The 25,762-nt window shown below is 32.9% G+C and overlaps 1 protein-coding gene across 2 annotated transcripts; it reads left to right on the plus strand.

Annotated features, from left to right (window-relative positions):
• Positions 1–1,431: 1,431 nt before the first annotated feature.
• On the plus strand, positions 1,432–20,722 carry RGS18 (regulator of G protein signaling 18). Of its 2 annotated transcripts, XM_045809722.2 has the most exons (6): positions 1,432–1,613; positions 1,698–1,821; positions 2,309–2,410; positions 3,489–3,550; positions 17,635–17,801; positions 19,246–20,722. In XM_045809722.2, the coding sequence occupies exons 2-6, from the start codon at positions 1,703–1,705 to the stop codon at positions 19,501–19,503; spliced, it is 708 nt and encodes a 235-aa protein (XP_045665678.1). In that variant the 5' UTR covers positions 1,432–1,613; positions 1,698–1,702; the 3' UTR covers positions 19,504–20,722. The 2 variants fall into 2 exon arrangements, with proteins under 2 accessions (XP_045665678.1, XP_045665677.1); XM_045809721.2 differs by having other exon boundaries at positions 1,433–1,821.
• The last annotated feature ends 5,040 nt before the right edge of the window (positions 20,723–25,762 follow it).

A 25,762-nucleotide genomic window follows, 5' to 3' on the forward strand; every position in this document is an offset into this window, starting at 1 on the left:
TGTTCGAAGTGAAAGTTATAGAATCAGGATGGAGTGTGTATAAATATATATTAAATATTCTTTAATTTCAATTCTGCAAATGTTTTGAGCTCCCAGGTGGTATCCCTGACAACTATTTTCTTGAAATCAATAACTCAAACAGACTAAAAATAAAACAGATTTCTTTTACATTTGTTAACTTGTTTTTTAATATATACAATTTTAGAGGAATTAAAGTATTCACTACTGGAGATCAAAGGCTCTTAGATTAAATCACATGCTCCTGGTTATCAAAGGCTCTGATAATTCCAGATCTTCTATTCCACTGACCTCCAGGACTTTGCAAGAATAAATCACTTAATATCTATCATTCTTGGTTCCCTTTTCTACAAAATGTGAATTATGGACTATTTCAGTACTTCTTAGATATTAGAGTTGTAAGAAACAGTAAAAGAAACGGGCTGAACCAAATTTGAGTTGCCATTTCTTTTTTAATAAGGACATAAACAAACATACAAATTGCCGTCTCTAGTTAAAATCTTCCATCAAAAAGAACATTTTAACAATAAAAAAGAAAGGTAAATTCAAAATAAGGAATTCTTTCATATTAACATATATGTAGTTTAAGAAAAAATTTGCAGGACTCCTGGGAGCCTCAGTCAGTTGAACGTCTGACTCTTGATTTCAGCTCAGGTAATAATCTCAGGGTCCTGGGATGGAGTCCCAGGATGGGTCTGCACTGAGCAGGGAGTCTGAGGATTCTTTCTCTCCCTCTCTCTGCCCCTCTCCCCATTCACATGCACTCTCTCTCTCAAATAAATAAATCTTAAAAAAAATTACATATTACCTCTTTCCCCATTTTCACCATGGACTGATAAAAATTTCTTAAATGTGTAAAATCATTCCATGAACCTATGCTTAAAAATTACTGAATGAAATGCTTTCTACTATCTCTTTCAACTATAAAACTCCATCATCTATATTCTTATTTTGATACAATATGTTAAACAAATGTCAATCAAATGTAATTTACTTAATTCATTGTAATTTAAATAAGTAAAAAAAAATTAGGAACAAGGGAAAATATCTCCTAATGTTCAATATAGTACTTCACCACAACTTACTTTAATTCACACTATACACATTAAAAAAGATTTTAGGGGCACCTGGGTGGCTCAGTCGGTTAAGCGTCTGCCTTCGGCTCAGTTCATGATCCCAGAGTCCTGGGATCAAGCCCGTGTCAGGCTCCCTGCTCAACGGGGAGTCAGCTTTCCCCTTCATCTGCCCCTCCCCTACTCATGCTTGCTTTCTCTGTCTCTCTGTCAAATAAATAAATAAAATCTTAAAAAAAAAAAAAACTTTCTAAAAGTTCCTGTGGGAAATGACAGTGTCATTTGAGTCTATTAAAGCATCATTCTGGTTGCACAAACTAGAAAGAGAAGTTGCACTGTGGTAATACTTGTCTTTATCTTAGAGACCAAGAGTCATTTTGCAAATTTGTAGTATCATTTCCCTAAACAACTCAGGACCAAATTGTACTTCGGTTCTTCAGTTCTACTTTTTTGTGGAGACAGAAACACAGCTCTTGACTGTATTTTTACTTTATTTTTTTAAGCACTGCTGACAAAGTTAAGGTAACTTTTTATTGCACCATGTATAACTATGAAACAGCATTAACGGGTGAAGGATGTAATAATTTAGACATCTCTTCATTTTAGAGAAGATGGAAACATCATTGGTTTTCTTTTCTCAATTAAATATGTGTGAATCAAAAGAAAAAACTTTTTTCAAGTTAATACATGGTTCAGGAAAAGAAGAAGCAAGCAAAGAAGCCAAGATCAGGTAAAATCATAATTTTTAAAATCGGTTTTATATTTTTAAAAAACATGATTGATGTTAAATATTTGATAGCACTTGTTTTTAAAATATCTGGTTGAAAACATATTGAATGTAGTATTATAACTGGGGGAAAAAGTCTTTTTGTTTAATAGGAACAAACACCTGTTAAATCTTAAGTGTTTTTATTTTTGAAAGAGTGCAACAATTTTAACCACATAGAAGAACTTGTAACAATCTTAATTGAAATATAATCTCAAATACTTTACAATCACTGAAGGAAAAAACAAAATATATTTCACATATGCTATACTAATTCCTCCACAAACTGAATGAAATTCACTAGGAAAACCATTGTGAGTGTGTTGGGGGTGGATGGTGGGTGAGAAGGGATGTTCAGGAGATTACCAATCCCACATTTGTTTGACAGTCAGAAGGAAAGATTTTAATTGTCATACAAACTGTCCTGAAGCTAATGCGTTTTCATTTTCAGAGCTAAGGAAAAAAGAAATAGGTTAAGTCTTCTTGTACAGAAACCTGAGTTTCATGAAGAAACCCACTCCAGTAGATCTGGGCACTTGGCCAAAGAAACAAGGTGAATAACTTTTAATTATTTGAAGGAAGATTTTGCTGATTCTATTCTTAAAGATTTAAGAAAGAGGAAATTAGGGATTTCCATTTTATTGGAAATTACACAGTATTATAAGGAAGGTTAGAGATCTCATTTCAAAAAATTAGGAATATTCCATAAAATTAAACCACTTTAATAACTTGCATTAAATAACCTTATAAAAATTTAAAGATGTTCTTTTAAAATTATATACCTGTCAATTTTAAATGATATATTTTACCCCTTATAAACTGATGAAATACTCATTAATTTAAGAGTTTCACAATATAATATTGTCATAGAGGAGAGCTATTCATCTCTTCCCTTAGTAGTTTGAATAAATGCCTCTAGGTATAAAAGCAAAAAAGTATGAAAAGGGATGTTTTGTCATTTTTAGCCATTTCTTTAATTCAAACAGAAAATGAAGTGGCCTTATATACTAATATAATACACATTTTTCCAAAAATAAAATATGGCCAGTAAAAGATCCACGACAAATATATTCAACCTTGTAAATTATAACCATAAAATATTTGTTGTATTGCAACTTTTAAAATATATTTCTTATCCCTTTAGAACCTCATTAGCCAAACTTCCTGTATCTGTATAAAAAAAACATTGCTGCATATTGTGGTAAGAGCTTCAAGGAAATTGCAGTTAAAAAAAAGTTTGGCTAAAAGTTACTGTCAGTTTAGGTTCTTCTACATGCTGACTTAAACTGGATATGCAGAGGTGAATAAATTGTTTTCTCAAGAAAAAAAAAAAAGATACTCGACCCGATTTCTTTTTCTTTGTTCGTAACCTAACACATGATTAATTTTAAATAAAATAATTCATATACTCATGAGAAAATATTTAATGTTATTTTAACATATAGTTTGATAGGCAAAATCAAAAAAAGGTGACCGATGTTTTTGAAGTTTCCAATGTAAATACAATTTTCATTACATTATAATAGAAGAAAGCCTATGACTGAAAAGAGCAGTGTTAAAGAGTAAGTTAGAGCAGATCCAGAAACAGACTTTCTGCATACTCCATTATAAACATTTTGTTTCTTGAACAGAGTCTCCCCTGAAGAAGCAGTGATATGGGGTGAATCATTTGACAAACTGCTTTCTCATAAAGGTTAGTGGTGTTTTTCCCAAATGCTTTATGTCTTAATGGACAATTATGCAAAGTATGCATGTAACTATACAAAGCAGGCTGTCATAAAATGTAGTCTGATTGGTAATTTACAACAATCTGAGTTTCTGATCAAGAGAAATAGCTAAATAATAGAATAGTCAACAAATGGAAAATATTTTTTAAATATTCTGATTTTACTAAAAAGTACTTATTGTGGTTGAAATAGTACCTCTTTGTGCTGTGATTAATAGTTTCAAATTTTTTAATTTATTGATTTTTGAATGAGATCCTTGGTTTTTAAATACCTGATTACCCATGTTATTTTTATTGTTAAGTGATCTAAAATCTAAAGTAGTTCTTTTATTGGAAATTCAGGTAACCCTCATGAAAATAATTTTTTTTCAATTTTGTAAATATTTCACTCTTCATATCAATCATCTCATTTTAAAGCAGAATTTTGTAAAAGAGTTGAGAATCAGATGGGTATTTAAGATGGAACTTTGTAGGTGAAGTGAAAGGTGAGGACAAATATTGATTCCTTGCCTGACTGTTCAACACTGACAAAGCATGAGTCAGAGGACAGGCTGGCAAGATTGTTACTCTATTTTTTTTTAATTGGACAGTTTATTATAAGGAAGCAAATGTCTTTTCATCTGTGGATGCTCAAACCTAGCATATCACCTGATAAATATTAAGTGCTCAAATAATATAACCAAATTTGTTTCTAGGAAAAGGTTAACCCATGGTTCCTTTGAGATCTGAGTTCTGGGTCTCTTCTGCTATATAATGGTTGTATAATCTTAGTTAAGCTTCCTAATTTCTCTGACTTTCAGCTTCTTCAAGTGTAAATGGAAATAACAATGTCTTTAGCTCCAATAGGAATGGATTTCTGTCAGGATTAAATGAGATGATGAATAAGAAACCAATAACTGACACTACACAAATGTATATTGTTACTTCTATTATGAAAAATAATAATTATCAACAATAAATTAATAATCCTTTTCTATTTTCCAGTTTATTCCCAACTGGGTAAAATCACTTACAGGATGAAATTTCAATTAAAAGAAAGATATAAGCTGTATTTATTTATTGAACTTAATAAACTGGTACATAATAATTTTATCATACTCCCACAATCCATACAGAGAGAAGAAAGATTCAGCGAGGGTAATTAGTCCTACAGAAAAATTTCCCCTGGCATTCTGTAATCATTCTGTTTTACGAGTAGTCAAAACTGAATGGAAAAAATTAAATCTGCTGCTCTCTCTCTTTTCTCTGCTGGTGAAAATATTAAAGAGCTGTAAAATAGCAGCAATTTGAATCAAGAGGGTTCAACATGATAACAAAAGTCAGCACTGACCCACTTGGACATTATTATCATTGCTCTTGATCAAAGTGCTAATTAAATTATATTGAATTCACAAAAAAAATTATGTTACTAGTATTCTTTTAATCAATCCTTCAAAAATCCAATTATTTTTCATTGCAAAGCTTATTGTAATATTAAATTACAAAGCTTAAAATAATCAGCTAAAAAAGTCTTTTGGTTGCAATGGTTAAATTCAGCTCATTTCTACTGTCTTGACTCCAGGCAAAAAAAAAAAAAAAGGAAAGATCGTTATACTCATTAGTCCGCGCACACACACACACACACACACACACACACTTCAAAAAAGACCTTACTCTATCAAATTTTACAGAATTCCCCTTTGGTTAAATGAGTAAGTTTCTCAAATTCTGTATGTCATGTCTACATAAAGGAAAAGGAAATTGTATTAAATTTAGTCAAAGGGGAAATGCAGTGATAAACAAAATACAAATCAAAATTGGGTATTTAGTTTGACAAAAATGGCTGATATTAAAAGCAGTGTATGCTGATTATTAGCGTCTTTAGAAATGGAGCCACATAATAAATGGTTCTTATGCTAGATTTTAGGAGATTAATCAAAATTCACTAGCTGGACAAGGAGAGAGACCATTCAAGTGCAGAGCCAACATAGACATGGGGCATTAACCAGTGCAATTTATTTAGGGAATTAAAAATAAAGTAATTCTTTGTTGAGAAACAATTTGAAAATGGAAGGGTGGCTTAGGGTGACAGACAATACACAGGCGAGACTAAAACAGAAAGAGCATGTTTTTTGCTGTATTCCACAGAAGCGACATAATCCATGGAGTGTTTTGATAATCCCACTATTTTTTTTAAAGATTTTATGTATTTATTTGACAGAGAGAGACACAGTGAGAGAGGGAACACAAGCAGGGGGAGTGGGAGAGGGAAAAGCAGGCTTCCCGCTGAGCAGGACCCTGGGATCATGACTTGAGCCGAAGGCTTAACGACTGAGCCACCCAGGCACCCCGATAATCCCGCTATTTTATCCAAATTTCATTCATCAAATGTAGTTTAACTCTTTTAAAAATTAAAAAAAAACCACAGAAGATAAAATCCAAGAAAATCTAAACAAATTATGGACTTTAGTTAATAAAAGTGTATCAATATTTGTTTATCAATTATAACATATGTACTTTGCCAATATGAGATGTTAATAATAGGAAGAAACTTGGTTGTGGGGTATAAGGAAACTGCACCATCTACATAGCTTTTCCATAAATCTAAATCTATTCTAAAATAAAATGTTCCTCTTGTTTCTATGCAGATATTAGGATACATTTTTTCCACCATCTTCATTTATTGACAGATTTGTCAGAAATTGTGAAATGAATCATAAAAATCTATAATTTAACTACACACATAAAAATCAATAATTTCTAAATGCTGTTTAATAGAAACAGAAATTATGAATAAATAAAAAAACAATATCAGATTATATGTGATTCATAATCATCAATTTCAAATTTAGTTATCAGTCTTCTCATTGAGTGACTTTATAAAAAGTAAATATTATCGATATCAAGTTAGCAAATCAATTCAAATAATATTGTATGTATACGTATATTGCACTTACACATATGTGTGTATTTGTATACATATATATGTATATGGTTCGACATAAGATATTTTGAAAGTAAAATAATGCTGCTCAATAATGTTTGAAAATAATTAGCTAAATAGTTTAAAAATGCTATATAACTTGCAATGTATCGTGTAACCTTTCAAAAATTATTAAAAGAGATTATCTAGATGTGTGCAAGATTTCAACAGGCAGAAGAAAAAATAATTCCTGAGTTAGGAAAAAGGCAGGAAAATGGCTAGAGAAATAAGAGATTTTGGTATAACTTGGAAAAGCAACCCGTTCACTTTCACTGGGGCAGAGTAGTGAACAAATACATTGGAAAGTCAAGTTGGGGACAAACTTTGGAAGAGTTTGTTAGAAAACTGATGGACAAAAAAGTAGAATTCTATACATGTAATATGGATTACCTACAAGATTGTTACAAATATAAAAGTTAACCTCAAGGTAAGGGCTATTTTGGAAAGAAAACAGATGAACTTGGTGACTGATTGAATGTGTGTGTGTATTGTAAAGTGAGATGATGAAGAGATAGGAGATGAAGAAAAAGGATGAGTCAAAGATCTTTAGATTTTGTTTCATATTAATAGGAAGATGACAGTGCCTTTTATAGATGAGAAAAAGAGGTGGGAGAACAAGATTTGTGAGAAGATAACAGGTCAGAGTTTGAACTTATTTAGTTGCTGGTAAACTTTATCAGAAGTTTTGCAGAGTTTTATAGGCACACACCTAGAATATGGAAGAGTGATTGATTATAAATAGAGGTTTTTAACCATCACATCTTCAATCAGTAATTGAAGATGTGAAAGAGGTTGTTATTTCCTGCAGGGAGTCTCTATCAATAAGAAAATCTTCCAACTACTACATAACTGTGCATTTTCCAGTCTTTGCAAATAATTCCAATATTTTTTACCTTTTCATTAATGAATATTTACTTGGACTTTTTGCACCATTAGTGTGGTTCTACTAAACTTAATTCTGAAAAATTCATAATAGATGAGAGAAGTAAAATATGTAAGTCATGGCACCCCCTTGCTTTAAAAATATAAACTGATTGTACTGTGGACAATACTTACTACTGACTTTGAATAAAGGCTGCAAGGAAATGAGTACTTCACTTTTGCAGAAGGAAATGAGTACTTCTCCTTACACTTTTTACCTTGTGGCTTTTCAACGTGCCCTTCCCAATTTTCAGTTACTGATTTTCTGCAAGATAAGGGATTGCAGTATTCTGCAAAGTTGAATTTCTGAATCAGGCTGACCCAAACCAAACACTCAATTTCTTAATCTGTCTCAGAATAAAAGTAAGTAAAATCCAGTCTAAATTATAAATGGATCACATAAATATATCATTATTGCAACAGTAACCACAACATTCTGTGTCAGGTCAAGAGCTATGAAGCCAAATATTTAAGGGGAAAACATGCAACCAAGTAATACTGTACTTGGGTTTCCAACCTGAGAGTTTCTTGACTTTTTGTTTCATTTGGTTTCTTGGCATCAGAAAAATTCTCCAACAGATGCCAGAATTTCAATTTAGAAACATGCAATCACAAGCGTTTCATATTTGTATGACACATTGAGCCAGCTCCTTCCAGTGTGAATTCTAATCCCAGGTTCCATCATGCACTTTTGGCAGCTGCATTCACCACTGCTGCCTTCTAAAGGACTGTTTGTTAAGTTACTCCTTCTGTGTATGAAATGGTTCCATTGTGACCTGATTTAATGTAGCTGCCCAAAGAGAAACAGGAAGTAACTAATGTCCTGGGATAATTTTGCACAACATTGCATGTTAGTTTTTAAAAAGTAATTTACTTAAACTTTTAAATAAATGAACTACTTTCTGATCATTATTAATTCATTTCTTGAATCAGTATTTATTCTTCTTTATTATATTCATATTATGGCAACAAAATCCATTCAATTTGATTAACCCATTATCAGCATTTTTAGCACATAGCACTTTTCCTAATATTAGTGCTGTGACTTCATTCTGAATGTCTGTATCAAACTTAAGACTAATCATGGTAACAAAGATCTTTTGCATGATATTCCAGAGTACACTGGCTGGCCCATAGTCAACACTCATATTTTGTGAATTAGTAAAGGACTATATATTAAGAAACATTTATTTTATTTCTTGAAAGATTTCTATTTGAATTCCATGCAAATTGATTTCTCCTCTGCTGTTCCAAACAGAATAAATAACCCACACAAATATCCTTCATTAGTCCTTGGGATATAAATGTCTGTCTTGCCCACCCATTGACTTTCATATTCCTCAGCAGTAGGAACTTTGTTGTTTGATGGCAGCTTATAACTTTGAACAAAATACATCTGGGTTCAGACTTCTGCACTGAAATTTACCAGCTGTAAATTTAGGGCAACTTAACCCTTTGAACCTCAACTTCTTCATCTGTAAAAATGGGTTACTCCATAGGGTTAACATGAAAATTAAATGGAGCTGTGCCAATAAAAGGCATATATAGCAAGGTGTCAGGACCCTAGCAAACACCTAAAACTTCTATTACACTTAATATTACTGCATTTTCACCATATAATACAGTCCTCAAGTTCATACTAGGTGTTTTATAAATAAAAGATAGGTGAAGAAAGTTATTTTTAATATGTGACAATTTCAGTTGCCTGGCATATGGATGATTCCTTTTAGAAGTTTAGTGCAAAACACTTTATTATGACTGAGATCTGTTAATAGGAAAAATAATGGTCATATTCTCCCAAAATTGTGACATTTATTAACTCACTTTAGGAATAATTTGACATTTAAAAACTGATCAGTTGTACTTATACATGACATATGGATAGAATAAGTTGAAATCAGAAAAGTTTTTTCCTTCACTGGGGTCAGCGTAACTTTATTCACAGACCCAATAATGCTTATACTTAATTTCCTCTTTCCAAACTAGGTTTAACCTGGAACAGACTATTGTCTCATTGCAAGATTACAGGCATTTTATTTTGACTCTGAAAATACACATTTTTAGGTACTTGAGGAAAATCTTCTGTGTATCAAAATGCTTCAAAGAATCATTACCCATTTATATTTCCCTTTTACATTTGGAGAAAAGCACACTATGCAGCATGAAGAAATAAATCTTGAAAACCAAACACTAAGTGAGCTAAAAAAAAATAAGAAAAGTTGTTAAATATCCTACATTGATCATTCTTGCTTATTCTCAGTTATTAGAGTTTGTAGACTCATTCAGGAACTGCTTAGCACTAAGACCTCTTTAAAAAGGTTGTGCTTAACCAGGAATTATCTTACTTTTGCATCTAATGACTGTAGAAAAGTTCTGACTTGCTTGTCAGTCTTAAATGATAACTTCTCAAATTCATGTAAGCCTGACCTTTGCTTGTCTTCCTAGTTTTTTCACAAACATTTAACCACTAACACCTTGTGCTCAGGGTTAATTTGTGGGGAAAAAAAATCTCCCCTTATTCCAGTGAAACACCAATGGAAGGAGCAGTGGGATAGAGCTGCATGATTCTTTTGTTGTGGTAGTGGTGAAGTCATCCCATATTCAATACTTTGGAAATGTATATAGGTTGTCATGTCATTTTCTGTTCCTGCATCTCTAATACATTTTTTAAAAATTGCTTACAACATAAAAAAATGGTGCTTGTCAAAGAGGACAAGTTCTATATATAGGATAAACAAATTGAAATATAAAACATAGTTTGAGGATTGTATTAGTTTCCCCTTGCTGTGGTAACAAGTTACCATATCTCTGGTGACTTAATGCAAATCTACTATCTTACAGTTCTGTGGATCAGAAGTACAGTATGGGGGGGCGCCTGGGTGGCTCAGTTGTTAAGTGGCTGCCTTAAGCTCAGGTCATGATCTCAGGGTCCTGGGATCAAGACCCCCATCAGGCTCACTGCTCAGCAGAAGCCTGCTTCTTCCTCTCCCACTCCTCCTGCTTGTGTTCCCTCTCTTGCAGTCTCTCTGTCAAATAAGTAAAATCTTAAAAAAAAAAAAAAAAGAAGTACAGTATGGGTCTTATTGGGAGGAAGGGGGAATCAAGGTGTGGTTAGGCTATTGTCCCTTCTGGAGGGTCTAGGGGATAATCCCTTTCCTACCCATTCAGGTTTTTAGCAGAATTCAGTTCTTTGCAGGTTTGGACAAATGTCTCCATTATTTTGCTGGCTCTTAACTCATGACTATTCACACCTTCTAGAAGCCACCACATTTTTTGGCTCATGACTATCTTTTTCCATCTTTAAGGTCAGTAACATCATTTCATATTGTATCTCTCTGACCCACTCTTCTGTTCCTCTTCCACTTTTAAGGACTCATGTGCTTAGACTGGATTGGATTATCCACCTAGATAATACAGGATAATACAGGATAATTTCCCCATTTCATGGTCCTTAACCATACCCACATCTGCAAAAGCTCCTTTTTTCCATGTAAGGTGACATACTCACAGGTTTTGGGAATTAGGGCATAGTCATCATTGGAGAGATGTTACTGTGCCTACCACACAAAATGTTGCGCTCCTAAGAAAGATACATTTCTAAGATGTGTTTGTTTGTTTGTTTGTTTGAAAAGTGAGATTTGGGGAAATTGAACTTATCTGAAACTCAGTTTCCTCATCTATGAAAATGAATATAGGACATATTCCTAGCATCTGTTGTAAAGGTTAAATGTGGTAGTGCATATAAGCAGCACATAGCCCTCAGAACCTCAGAACCTCTAAACATGTTATAAATGCAAAATCTCTCCATTTCCATAATTCTACCAATAGAGATTCATTCTTCTTGCTTCACTCTGTATGGAACTTTTTATATTAGAAGCCATCACTGACCATAAGGAATCATTCTAGAGAGTAGTGAATATAAGAAATGAATATAAGTGAAAATGAGTTGAGGAAAGAAAGCTATCATTTTATTTCACAATTCTTTTAACCATAATGTTAGAATGTTTGATTCTCCTTTCATACATTGCTAAATTTAAATCTTTAAATCTTTTGTTCAGAATCTTTGCATCTCTGATCATGATGGATATTGATCTGTAGTTTTCTTTTTCTGTCTTTCTTAATATTTTTATTTTATTTTATTTATTTCTGGGGAGGAAGGAGTATCAGGTTTTGGTATTAAAATGATGTGGAAAGTATTCATCCCTTCACTGTTTTCTGGAAGGAGTTGTATAAGATTAGAATACTTTTTCTTAAGTGTTTGATAAAATTCACCAAATCTGGACCCAAAATTTTTTACGGGGAGAGGAGAATATTTTTATTGTATAAAGTCTGTTTATTAATTGGATTAGGGCTATCAGATTTTTCACTTCTTTAGTGTCATTTTGAGTAGTTTTTTTTTAATTTTTCCATTTTATTTATGTTTATTGGTATAAAGTTGTTCAGAATATTTATTATCTTTGTGATATGTTTCTGATATGTGGTAATATTCCTGATTTGCTTTGTACTATGAAACAATCTTGCTAAGGGTTCTATTTTATTAATGTTTTCAAAGGACCAACTTTTTGCTTTTGCTAATTTTCTCTATGTTTTGTTTTCTTTCATATAGATTTCTGCTCTGTTTTTATTATTTTTCCCTTCTACTTACTGTGGCTTTAATTTGTTCTTATTTTCAAGCTTCTTAAGATAGAAATTTATATCTTGATTTCATACCCTTCTTTTTTTACTAGTATAGCTTTACATACAATGAATTTCCCTCTAAATACTGTGTAAACTGCACCCCTCTAATTTTGATGTGCTGTACTTTTCTTATAATCCAATTGTAAATATATCATAATTTCTCATGTAAGTCCTTATTTGACCTATGAATTTATGTTTGTTATTTTGTTTCCAAATAGTTGGAGGCTTTTATAGCTATGTTACTAGTATTAATTTTTTATTAAGACCCTTGTGGGCAAAGGACACACTCTATAAGATGTCATTCTTTTGAAGTTTAGATTTATTTTTCATCTACCCACCATGTGTTTATCTTGGACAATCTTCCTTGTGCTCTTGAAAAGGTGTTGGGCAGAGTGTTTTATAATTATCAATTAGGTCAACTTGGTTAATAATGTTAAGTTTTATATAACCTTATTAATATTCTGTCTACATGTTCTAGAAATTTATAAATGAACAGAATTAAAATCTACAACTGTAATTGTAAATTTTTCTACTTCTTTCAGCTCTGCCAGTTTGCTTCACATATTTTAGAGCTCTGCAAATAAGTCCATATATATTTAGGATTATTATTTACTAGTAATAGCTGACCACTTTACAATTATGAAATGGAAATACTCTTTATTTTGAAGTCACTTTGTCAGGCCACATCAGATTGTTTTTATACAGATGCTAAACACCTATGTTGTGTATCATTTTCACTTTTTTATTTCACCTTCTTAATATTTTATTTTTAACATGTGTTTCTTGTAGCCAATATATAGTCTAGTTTTAATTTTGAATGCAGTCTGATGATCTCTGACCGTTAATTGAAGTATTTAGTCCATTGAAATGTAATGTCATCATTGATATAGGTTAGATATAGCTAACATCTCATTTTCTGGTTGTCCCATAATTTTGTTGTTATGCTTTATCTCCTTTCCTTTTCCTCAGATTAAATAATTTCTATTCAACTCTCTTGTAGTTGACTCACCCTTTCTTATGTAGTCTTTAATTTGTTGTCATGTCCATTCAATCAATTTTTTACCCCAGGTATTTTCTATTCCAGTTCCAGCCTTTCCATTTGATTGTTTCTATCCTTTCAGTTTATCTGCTGAGTTTTTGCATCTATTCACTCATTATGTCTTTTTTAACATTTATGTTCTTCAACAAATTAATAATAGCTTTTTTACTGTCCTTGTATGTTATTTCAAATATTTTGGATACTTTGTGGTCAATTTTTAATGCCTGCTTTTGTTATTGATAATGGATCACATTAGATATTTCTTTGCATGCCTAATCAATTTTTATTGTATGTGAGCATAAAGGAAGATAGAGGAGTCTAGACTCTGTTGTCTTCCTTTAAGGAGTTTTGGATTACTTTTCTGTCAGTCTGTTATATCCCCCACAGATCCTCTTTATTTTTTCTGGCCAGTTCGATCCTTTGAAACCAACCTCTTTCTGATTTGCCTCAATACTAGTATAAAGCTCTTGCTCTTAGGCATAATGTTTGTAACAAAAACATGGACTTTGTTGAGCCATGACTCCAAAGTTTGGTGGCAAGTTAGACAAGAGTCTTCATCTCATGAATCTTTAAAAAAGTGCATGAGAAACACAAGTGAGCAAGCAACTATAGCACAATGTTTTAAGTACCTGGAGCTTAGAGTGTGAAAAAGATAGTGGAAAGAGATGAAAGGCACTACTGGAAGAATTTTAAAAGTAGAGAAACATGATGAAGTCTGTATATAGAAAGATATTACTGACTAGAATGTGGATTATAAACTAAGAGGGTGTGGGAACAAGTAACAGAACCCTAGAGTAAGGACCCTAATTAGAAGGTTGTCATGATAACCTATTTGAAAAATAATTCTGCTCTAAGTGAAATAAATTTTAAAAGCTCACTTTTTTTCAATGGGTAAATAGTTAAATAGTGGTATATCGTTATCTTACTTGTGGTATTTTATTAGAGTTGACCCTTGAACAATGTGGGTTTGAACTCTACAGGTCTACTTATTCTTGGATTTTGTCAGTAAACACAGTAAAGTACTATAAATGTGGTTACCATTAGGCTTTAATCTAACATTTTCTCTTCCTTATGGTTTTTTTAAGTTTCTTTTATCTGGCTTACTTTATTGTAAGAATACTGTATACATTATACATAATATACAAAATGTATGTTAATTGACTGGGGGCTTCTGCTCAACAGTTAAATATAAGCAGTTAAGTTTTTCAGGTGTCCAAAGTTATAAGTGGATTTTTGACTGCATGAAGTGGGGGGTTGGCACCACTAACACTTGCACTGTTCAATAACAACTGTATAGTTTTGCAAGATGTTACATTGGTGGAAACTGGATAAAGAGTACATGGGATCTCTATTCTCTCCTACAGCAACATGTGAATTTACAATTTTCTCAAAATAAAGAGATTTAATTTTTAAAAATGTGTATAAGCCAAAAAAAGTAGAATACCATAAAAAGTTGAATGAGCACTAGTTTTAAAGTCAGTTTGTCTTAGGGATGAATTCTAATTCTGCCACATTCTAGCTATGTAAACTTTACCTGACTGAGCCTTAAATAAATGATAGTCATCAAGACCATTAACATAATCACCATCAAAACCCACAAAGTATAATACTATGTGCTAGTCACCGTTTTAAGTACTTTGCATGTTTTAATATTTTTAACTCTCTCCTCTCTTGCTTTCTTCTCTCATGGTTTGTTGGCTTTTGTTAGAGATATACTTGGATTCCTTTGTCTTTACTTTTTGCATATCTATTTTTGGTTTTTGATTTGTGGATACCATTAGGTTTTTATCTAACATCTTATGCATATAGCAGTCTATATTAAGTTGATGGCTGCTTACATTTGAACCCATTCTTTACTCCTCTCCCCCACCCTCCATGTTTTAGGTATTTGGTATCATACTTTACATCCTTTTATTTTTGGAATCCCTTGACCAATTTTTATAGATATACCTAATTTTACTGGTTTTGTGCTTTCTGCTTTTCTTATTCCTACTTATGTTCTTTCCTTTCCATTCAAAGAGCTCCTTTTAACATTTCTTGTAGGAATGGTTTAGTAGTCATGAATTCTTTTAATTTTTGTTTGTCTGGGAATCTCTTTATCTCTCCTATTCAGAATGATAACTTTGCTGCATAGAGTATTCTTGGTTGCAGGTTTTGTTTTGTTTTTTCTTTTAGCACTTTGAATATATCATGTCACTTTATTCTGGCCTGTAAAGTTTCTGCTGAAAAATCAACTGATAGACTTATGGGGTTTCACCTGTATGTAACTGTTTTCTTTACTCTTGCTGCTTTTAAAATTCTCTCTTTATCTCTACTTTTTGCCATTTTAATGACTGTGTGTCTTGATGTGGACCTCCTTGGGTTGATTTAGGGGGCTCTCTGTGCCTCCTGGATCTGGATTTCTGTTTCTTTCCTTGGATTTGGGAATTTTTGGGCTATGATTTCTCCAAATAAATTTTCTGCCCCACTTTCTCTCTCTTTTTCTTCTAGGATCCATACAATGAAAAAGTTATTACACTTGATAGTGTTGCTAAGTTCCCTAAGTCTATTTTTCTGTTTTGTGCTGCTCTTTCATTTGAGACATATCCCCCATCTCTTCATTTTGTCTAACTCTCTGTGTATGTTTCTATGTGTTAGGAAAGTCAGCTACATCTGCTCTTGAAAATAGTGGCCTTATGAAGAAGTCCTGTGGTGCCCTGCAGTGCAATGTTCCCTATGCACCAGAACCTGGCACTTCAGGGATGTCTCCTCTGTGTGTTATGTGTTCTGCTATTGTGGCTAAGCCTGGGGTGTCTGGCACGAGGGTCTGTTTCTCTCCCCTGTCTGTGCCTGCTGTGTCCCTCCCTCCTGCAGACAGTCTCTTGGGTCTATTTGGCTCCCAACTGTGTCTCTGCCCTTCCTACCCACTGTAACAAGTCCTCTTCTCTACATTTAGCTGTGGAGAGTCTCTTCTGCCAGGCCTCAGGCCATTCTCTGGGTTATTTACACTGATATGGATGTTATCTAGTTGTATCTATGGGACAAGGTGAAGGTCCTCCTACTCCATCTTTCCTGGAAATCAATGCTTTTAATTCTCTAAACAACCCTATCAGATAGGTATCATCATTATCTTAATTTTAAATATTGAAAAACTGAGGTATGGTAAGAAAGGTATTTCACTCAGGACTACGTAGTAACTATCTAAACATGAATTTAAACCCTGGCCATCTTCCACAAGACTTGATACCAATGCCTAACATTGATGGAGCTCAGGACAAAAGTAAAAATGGAGACCCCATACTAAATATCTAAATGCTTAAAAGCTATAAATCAAGCTAACAAACTGTTAAAAATATATATTTAGTCCTTTTATTTTTGCAAATATACTGTGTAACCATTAAGCTTGAATTTAAAATTCTCAGACTCTTTACAGTTCTATTCTATCAACATGCCTACCTTCCTTCTCTTTCTATTCATGGTTTGGTTCCATACTGTGAAAATCCTCTTTGCACACTTGTGTGGACACCCCAGCCTTCAAATTCAAGTCCTATCCTAAGGGTGTGCATACCATTGAGTCAGTGTGCCTTTAGTGGATGAACTTGGGGAAGAGGACTATGCAAACCCTGGTAACATAGAATTTTTAGACAGGGAATTCTAGGGTCCTGAGTACAGAAGCACAGTCTGGAAGTGGGGGATGGGGGGAGAATGAGCTCCAAGTGGAATAGTTTCTTGGCTCTGTAGAATAACCCCACACCCCCGAGAAAGGCACTGAGGGACCTGAAAGAGACCCAAAGCAAGGTCCAGAGTAAGGGTTTGTCCCTCTTCCTCAGGTCTACGTATGATACCGGCCTCATTTCAACCGGAGTGATACTCACTTTTCATAATTTTGAAGATTACAGCTAATTTATATGAGGTCTCTCATGTATATTGTACAGACATGTATTTCTTCACTGAATTAGAGGGAAGACATAGCTATTCTGTTAATATTTGCAGTTATACTTTGATATCAAGTAGTACAATACAGGAGGGGAAGTGAGAGGGGTTAAATAGGTGATGGGTATTAAGGTGAGCACTGGTGATGAACACTGGGTGTTGTATGTAAGTGATGAATCACTAAATTCTACACCAAAAACCAATATCACACTGCATGTTAACTGGAATTTATTTATTTATTTTTTTTTTTAAAGATTTTATTTATTTATTTGACAGAGATAGAGACAGCCAGCGAGAGAGGGAACACAAGCAGGGGGAGTGGGAGAGGAAGAAGCAGGCTCATAGCGGAGGAGCCTGATGTGGGGCTCGATCCCATAACGCCAGGATCACGCCCTGAGCCGAAGGCAGACGCTTAACCACTGTGCCACCCAGGCGCCCCTGGAATTTAAATAAATATTTGGTGGAAAAAAAAAACTAACTAGTACAATTCCTCAGCATTAATATTGTATAGTTAAAATATATCACTTCTTTTCCTGGTAGATGGACTGGAGACTTTTACCAGATTCCTTAAAACTGAATTCAGTGAAGAAAACATTGAATTTTGGATAGCCTGTGAAGATTTCAAGAAAAGTAAAGACCCTCAACAAATTATCCTTAAAGCAAAAGCAATATACGAGAAATTTATACAGAATGATGCTCCACAGGAGGTACAGTAAAGATGATTGTAAAAATTTAAAACTGCTTGAAAAATTTTTGAGAGAATCTGCCTTTATCAAATCGGTATCCTCATACATTCCACTAGAAAGGTCAAGATTTTATTGAAGCAAAAATGGATATTTATATAAATTCCTACATACAAACAGAATGCATTGTAAGACTTTACCATGAAAGTAAAAGTGTGATTGAAGTCATTCCTTGGGGTTATTTTTATTCTAGACTAAGAGGAAATACAATTACTTGCAACATTTAGATTCATTCTCTTATCCATATTAATCACCTAAGCATAAGCAATGTCTCATCAAAACTAACAATTTCTATAAGAGAGGAAAGCAAGACAAATTAAAATGTTCGTATAATGTACCATTTTAGTGTGAGCTCATCTACCTATGCAAAGTTTTGATTGCACCAAAATAATTATTCCTCCACTTTAAAATAGACTAAAAGAAAATATCATAATCGACAGATGAAGGAAACCTAATTTGACAGTGGCTCAAGTGAAAAAACAGTTGTGATTTTCTTGGACTGCAAGCTCAGTATAAGATAATTGTGTGACACGATTGTTAAAACTATAGCAATAAAACTATAAAACTAGCAAATATTGCCTGACTGACCTCAAAAATAATTTAAATAGAGTTTCTATATTTTCATTATGTGTTCAATAAATAATATTTCTTTGCTGAAGTGGTAGAACTGGTAGTCTATCGCTATTAAGAGTTCTATTTCACTATAAATTAGTATTGTCCATGAGGTAGCATTTGTCTGTGAGGATATCATTTCACATGGAATGATGATTGTTTTTCTTGTTTCAATATGTTTCAATCTGTTCTGCGTTTCAATGCATTGTTCTGTTTTTCCCATGGCCAATTTTATAAACAGATTTTTAAAAAGCAGCTAATTGTATGGTGTTACCCATGAGGGAAAAGGAAGGAACCTTAACTGAAAACGTCTATCAGAATCAGATTTGGCAGTAGTGCTTTGATAAGAATTATTAAAGGATTTTGTATCTTTAAAGATATCCATTTTCAGCACACACTTGCTTGTGAGAAAATATCATAATAAAGTGAAAAGAGCATGGGAATAAAACAAAAGCCCCTCATTGAAGTCCCAAATATGCCCCAAATTTCTATGAAGTTTCGTTTCCACTTTGAAAATGGGTTAACCTAATGGTCTGTATGATATTTACAATGTTTCATATTCTAAATTAGCAAAGTGAGAAGGACCGGATGCATAGGAAGAGAAGAGCCAGATGAAATCCCAGCCCAGGTAAATCACTGGATCCCTAGACTTATAACAAAAAAAATCACAAAAGCATCCAAGTGCCTTATGCTCACTCCAACATTGGATCAGTCCTGCACTGTTTGTTTTTCAAAAGCATTTACTTAAGTAAATTGACCATAATCATACTTTTTTGTTATTATTATCATCATCCAGGTTAACCTTGATTTTCACACCAAAGAAGTCATTACTAAGAGCATCACCCAACCTACCCTACACAGTTTTGATGCTGCACAAAGCAGAGTGTATCAGCTTATGGAACAAGACAGTTACACACGTTTTCTGAAATCTGACATCTATTTAGACTTGATAGAAGGAAGACCTCAGAGACCAACAAATCTTAGAAGACGATCACGCTCATTCACCTGTACGGAGTTCCAGGATGTAAAGTCAGATGTTGCCATTTGGTTATAAAGAAAATTAATTTTGTTCATTTTGATGGCAAACTTGTAATCTGCTTTTAAAATATAGCATGTTTACTTCTAACAAATGAGTACATCTTTTAAAACAAAATGCATCATGTCAAGGATTTTAAAAATGTAAATCAAAACTTACGTTATAATAACACATACTATATCTGCCAATATATTCTGTAAAGCCTTCCATTTGACTTCATTCCATTCATAATCAGAAAAACTTATTACTTAATGGAAAGAAAGTAAAGAAGTAATAACAATCTTTTATAAGACCGTAAAGTTGAATTAAAGTTAAGCTTTTGCAAAATTGTCAATACTTGGAACAAATACCTAGTTTGGATATTTTTTTCTACACGTAAAAAAGTTAATGCTCAGATATCCATATATTTGGAACATATTTTCCATAATGATGAAGACTCTTTCTCTCTCCATTGTAGAGAGAGTTAGAGGTGGTCCGGTTCTTACAATAGGAGAGGACAATCATGTATTCTTGGGTTACTAACCCTGGTTCAAGAATAAGCAATGTATCACTTCTAGTTACAAGCCAGAAACAGGAACTTTGGGGAAGATGCATTCACCGCTATAGAACTTCCAGGTTAAACATAACCCACGTGGATAACTGAGAATGGGATCCACGGTTTGGGCTCATTCTTAAGTGAGCATGGACTTATCCAGTAAGTGGAGCACACTTCTAATGGCCATAGAAACATGACCAGATTATACATAGCTCCAGGTTGGGACTAGGAGCATCTTCTCATCTGCTAACAGAAATTGCTACTAAAGTAGTGGGCAGTCAGCAGTTTGAATGAGGCCCAGAGGAGGTTTATCTCAGAAGTAATTAAGTTTTATTTTTGGACTTCTAGGACTGGGATAAAAATTAGAAATGAGAGGAGGTAAAGAAGCAAGGAGTCCAAGGCCCTGGAGACTCATGCATCTGCTACACTGGCTCCTATAAATAAAGTATTTCCCCATTGATTGTGTTCTTGTTCCAAGTCTCACTGAGTCTTTAATAGTATATTATTCAAATAAGATTATGCTAATAAGTATATATGTCTCTACTTTAGGGAAATATTTAATTTTAGATATGTGTTGCATGTCAATGTCTGTATTTAATTATGCCATACATTTGGCTTTGGCAAATGTTATTTTATTTGGAATGTAAAATATAAAAAATGCAGATCACCTATAGTAATAAATATTTTTAATTTCTTCATTCATACAGTTAATGTTTATTTGACCACTAAGTGCTCTTGCTGATTGTTGATTATCCTTTCTGTCATCAAACTACACATAGACTTATTTTACAATGATACTGAGATAGAAACTATTAAAGTGTTTTGTCACTGATCTTACTACTAATTCAATTCTTTATACTGTTATAAATATGAAAACAAGGTATCATGCATTTCAAAAATCAACTAAGAAAGTGATTTTTAATTTTTCTATGGCTCATTTATATTTTCTTTTTTCTGTGGAAGTGTCTTTTCAAAGAGTATGATTCATACACAGTTAAGACTTGATATACGAGTTTCTGATCTCATTAGAAAAATCATGGGCTGATTTTAACAGCATTGTTCTAGGACCATAAATATATATTATATAGCTTTTTCATTTGTAATACTTTTCAGACATGTCCAATATCTTGTTTAAAAAATTCAATGGGACCCTTCAAAAACATACCAGGACTTTCTGATGAAATCAATGCCTGACTTCAAAGAACTTGTATCCATGGGAAGGACAACATGGTCACAAACAGGAAACAAAATAAACAATTAGAGAAGTGAAAAAGCCAAGTAAAAATGCGCAGACAGTACTGAGCACTGGCTGAAGGCATCACAGAAATATAATGAAAGCCCGAGAACTTGAGAACCTCAGTGCCTGGGCTCCCTAAACAGATGTATGAGCCCACAGACAAAAGTCAGTACCTATGCTGTCATATTTTGTACATAATAGAAGCTCAGTAGATGACTATGGGATCAAAAGGAAGCAAAAAGAAGCATTACGAGGAAAGTTCACATTTCAGCAAAGAATAAAGGTCTACTCTTATTGGAATGTGGCATATTTTTATTTGAATCCTGGCTCTGCCACTTATCAAGTGTTGTAGTATGTTGGGAAAGTTACCTAAGTATTTTGAACTTCAACTTCTCATTTGTAATATTGAAGTAAAACATTTACAGTGATGTTAAGATGATTAAATTTAAAAATATTTGTAAAGTACCAAGTATAGATTAATTGACTTTCATGCATAAACAAAAGTATGGGACTTATTCTTGGTATTTAAGTATCACTTTTTAATTATAATATAAATTTTCCTAATGCTTATGCTAAAATCAAATAAATGTCCTTTGAAAATAATGAGATTTTCTTGAATAAAATATGGGGACAGCTCTTGCTCTCACCAAGTCTTTTATAATTTTGTCCTGCATAGAAAAGTAAATAATGACATTTTAGCCAAATAAAAAATATTGGAAAATTATAAACTTAAATATTCTTCTAAAGACAAAGCTGAAAAAAACTTAATTTTTTAATTATGTGCAATGCTGCTTGTAGAAAAAAAAAACAGGACAAAGCATATTCAAGATATATACTCCCCCAAATGCTCACAGACTTAACCATAGCATTAACTAAAATTTAAATACATTAAATTTATTTTCACTGTATCGCACCAACTGGTCTTGCATTTAATTTCCTTGCTTTTTAATTATCATTGGTCTATAAAAGGGGAAACAAAAACAAAAATCCTTGCCAATTTAACCACAAGTTTGTTCATTTACATTACCTGAAGTCTTTTCAGTATTGAAAATGAAAGGTAATATAGCGTAGCCAAACCCATCTTCTATAGTACGTTGAATGAATGAATAAGTACTTATTGAACACTGTGTTTGATTGGTACTGTTAGCTGCTGGACATTCAAAGGTGAATTAAATAGAGTGAAAGGGAGAGAGAAAGAAACTTTCTTCATGATATACTCTCTGATAAAATTTGCATAATACAATATTCAGCTGAAAGCAATGCTTTATACAAGATGTTCCTTCATATTTATTCTTAATAGTAAATTCATCTATGACCGATGACGCAGATATCATTTATCTTTCGAAGTTAGGAGTTGAGGAGCTAATTTCTTCATTTGTTTAAGAGAAACACAGTAAACCCGCTAATTTGCACAAACTTTGTGCATCTTTCATAAAATGCAGGCAGAACAAACCAAAAGCGTACACACATCTAAAACCCATTTCATTTAAGATTGAGGGGTTTTGTTAATTTCATTTGTTTTTACTTTATAAATCAACCAATTGTACAAAAGTCCTTCAGAGAGTAAAAAAAAAAAAATTAAGCAACATTTAAAAAAATCATATCATTTGAAAAACGATACAGAAAAATTAACAGCACAAGTAGAGAGATGCTGCATATGAAAAATAGTCAGTATGAATTGTATATTTAAAGGATATAACCATTTTATAGAAAAACACATATTTTTGTGGAACCTTGCCTTCAAATTGAATTTTGTAGAGTGGAAATGAAACTTTTAGAAGCAATAACCAAAGGAAATATTTAAAATGCCATGAATTTCATAAGAACAACAATATTGACTTTCAGATAGTTTCTCTGCAGTCCCATTTCTGATATCATTAGCAATACACAGAAAATAAATAATAATTGTGGGAAAAATGAAAATTGAGATATTGAATTTGAAGCTACTAAAAAAATCTCAAAATTGTGCTTAATTTTCTTTACTAGAGCAAGGAAGTATATGAAAAGCATTTGGAAAGATCGTCATCAATATGTGAAAACCAACAGTTATTTTCTGAACACTGAACTATTGTTACTTGCAGAGAAAGAGGAATAATTAAACACAAATTCAAATGATGTCAAATCACTATTACCAATACCAGTAATACATTTATTTAATATCCTATAGCTTGGAATATTCTATACCTAATTCATCCTTATTTAGTCATACAGAACCGCTGCAGTTCAATAAACATTTGCTATGCTTCACCTTTGTTCCAGTCATTGTATCGTAGGATGGTAGGAATGCAAAAGTGAGTAACATAGTAGACTACATTGTGGAGGATATTACACTGAACAAATATTCCTACGTAGGCAAACACATAAACTAGTTATTTCAATACAACATGCAAAACATTCACATATATCTTTCCTCACCTATCTCCAAAAAATGGCAAGACACTTTCATGTGATGTAGCAAAACACCAGAGTCTCACCTTTGTGTCTTCACTCTACATCTCAGTATACTCTGTAGTATGAGGTTAGATAATGAATTGTTACCTTTCCATTGAAACCTGCTTTAAAATGCTTATCTCTAGAAACCTGAAGAGATCTCTTTGAAGAGATGAATGGACTTCATTCACATTATAATTTGATTCATTACAGGCTCCCTTCAATGGGGAGTAGGAGTTTTCAGAAATGTATTTGGGTTTTATTGGAAAGGAATTACTTAACATAGAGGCTTTGGAAGTAAATCTTTGATAGAAAAGTGACAAACAGAGTATTAAAAGACCCTAGAAAATGAATATCAACCAAAAAAATCAGGTAAATGATATCTGAAACTTTGAAATAAATTCATTGAAAAATCATGATTGAAATCATAAAATTTTATTTATTTACCTATTATTTATAAGCATATTTATTGTGGAATAAAATAAACATATTCTTTAAAAAAAATCACATGCTCATGAAGGAAACAATAACCTTGCAATTTGGTCCATTAATTAATTATTTGTTAGCCAACATATGGTATAACTTCTTGTTTGTTTTTTTCTCCAGATGGTTATTTTGCTAAGAATTTGTAAGTAAAAGAAGATTTCAGGATGCTATACACATATATAGATATATATCAGTAGTGTGATTTTTAATAAATAATAATTAATAATTACAATTGTTTTTCAGTCTACCAGGTAAAATGTATTTTCTCTGCCACACAGTATCACTGTTTCTTCATCATTAGAGAAAATCCATAGGCAAATATTTGGGTGATATAAAAAGACAATATTTATACTTTACAAATGAATTTGATGTGAAAATTAGAATTATTAATAACAGATAACAGTGACTAGAGTGAAATCAATGAAATAGTAATTTTGTGCTCTAAAAATCATGTGAAAAGAGCATTTCTTAAATCCCTGAATATCGCAAATAGTATCGATTGTGTTTATTCTAGCACTTGTCACTATTTGCCTAAGAAAGGAAAAGATACAATTTAATCTTCACCTTTTCATTTTTCATACAGAATCTATGAACCTTTAGAAATTTATGAGTAACTTGGATTGGGACCTCCATTTTCCTGACTGGCTGGGTCAGAAAATGCATCCTTAAAGTTAGAGATTAAAAAATTATCATAGAACATATAATATTCTCAGCTAATAAATATATTTCTCAGCTAATTTTTCAGAATATTTGAGATGTGTCCAAGTGATCTTGAAGTCATCAGTTAAGGTTACATGGGAAGAAAATTCCTTAATTTCAAGAACATATATATTGCCAACAAAATCAATGTATAGATTGTGGACAAAAAGACTGTATTATGGAAAAATGAAAATTATGATAATCTGAATCACAATCTCTGATATCACACTATGGTTTTTAAAAAGTATTATAAACATACCCAAGACAAACCATTTTTAACTCCTCATATAATTTAAAGACAAATATAATATATGAAGAGCATAAAAAAAGACCTTTAATCTCTTAATTCAGAAATAAGCATTTAAGCGGCGCCTGGGTGGCACAGCGGTTAAGCATCTGCCTTCGGCTCAGGGCGTGATCCCCGCATTCTGGGATCGAGCCCCGCATCGGGGCTCCTCCCCTGGGAGCCTGCTTCTTCCTCTCCCACTCCCCCTGCTTGTGTTCCCTCTCTCGCTGGCTGTCTCTCTCTCTGTCAAATAAATAAATAAAATCTTTAAAAAAAAAAGAAAGAAAGAAATAAGCATTTTAGCACACGTGTATACTTCCTTCTAATCTTTTTTTTAAGAGGGGGGAGGGGCAGAAGGAGAGGGTTAAGTAGGCTTCATGCCCAGGGCAGAGCTGGACGTGGGGCTCCATCTCACAACCCTGAGATCATGGCCTGAGCCAAAATCAAAAGTTTGGCACTTACCTGACTGAGCACCCAAATGCCCCTTTCCTTCTAATCTTTTTAAAAATCTATTTAAAATTGTCATCATTCAAACAATGGATTATAAGCATTAATGCTAGCTATCAGAGAATTCTGTTTACTGATTACAAAAACTGAAAATTTA

The sequence above is a fragment of the Ursus americanus genome, chromosome 2, assembly GCF_024610735.1.
Source record: "Ursus americanus isolate L20-20 chromosome 2, mUrsAme1.1.p, whole genome shotgun sequence".
Lineage (NCBI taxonomy): Eukaryota > Metazoa > Chordata > Mammalia > Carnivora > Ursidae > Ursus > Ursus americanus.

Bases quoted from the DNA above. Each gene is read 5' to 3' on its own strand.
- RGS18 (XM_045809722.2), top strand. From the start codon at position 1,703: ATGGAAACATCATTGGTTTTCTTTTCTCAATTAAATATGTGTGAATCA. The intron at 2,411-3,488 runs GTGAATAACTTT...TTTCTTGAACAG, and splicing joins CACTTGGCCAAAGAAACAAG to AGTCTCCCCTGAAGAAGCAG. The intron at 17,802-19,245 runs GTACAGTAAAGA...ATCATCATCCAG, and splicing joins AGAATGATGCTCCACAGGAG to GTTAACCTTGATTTTCACAC.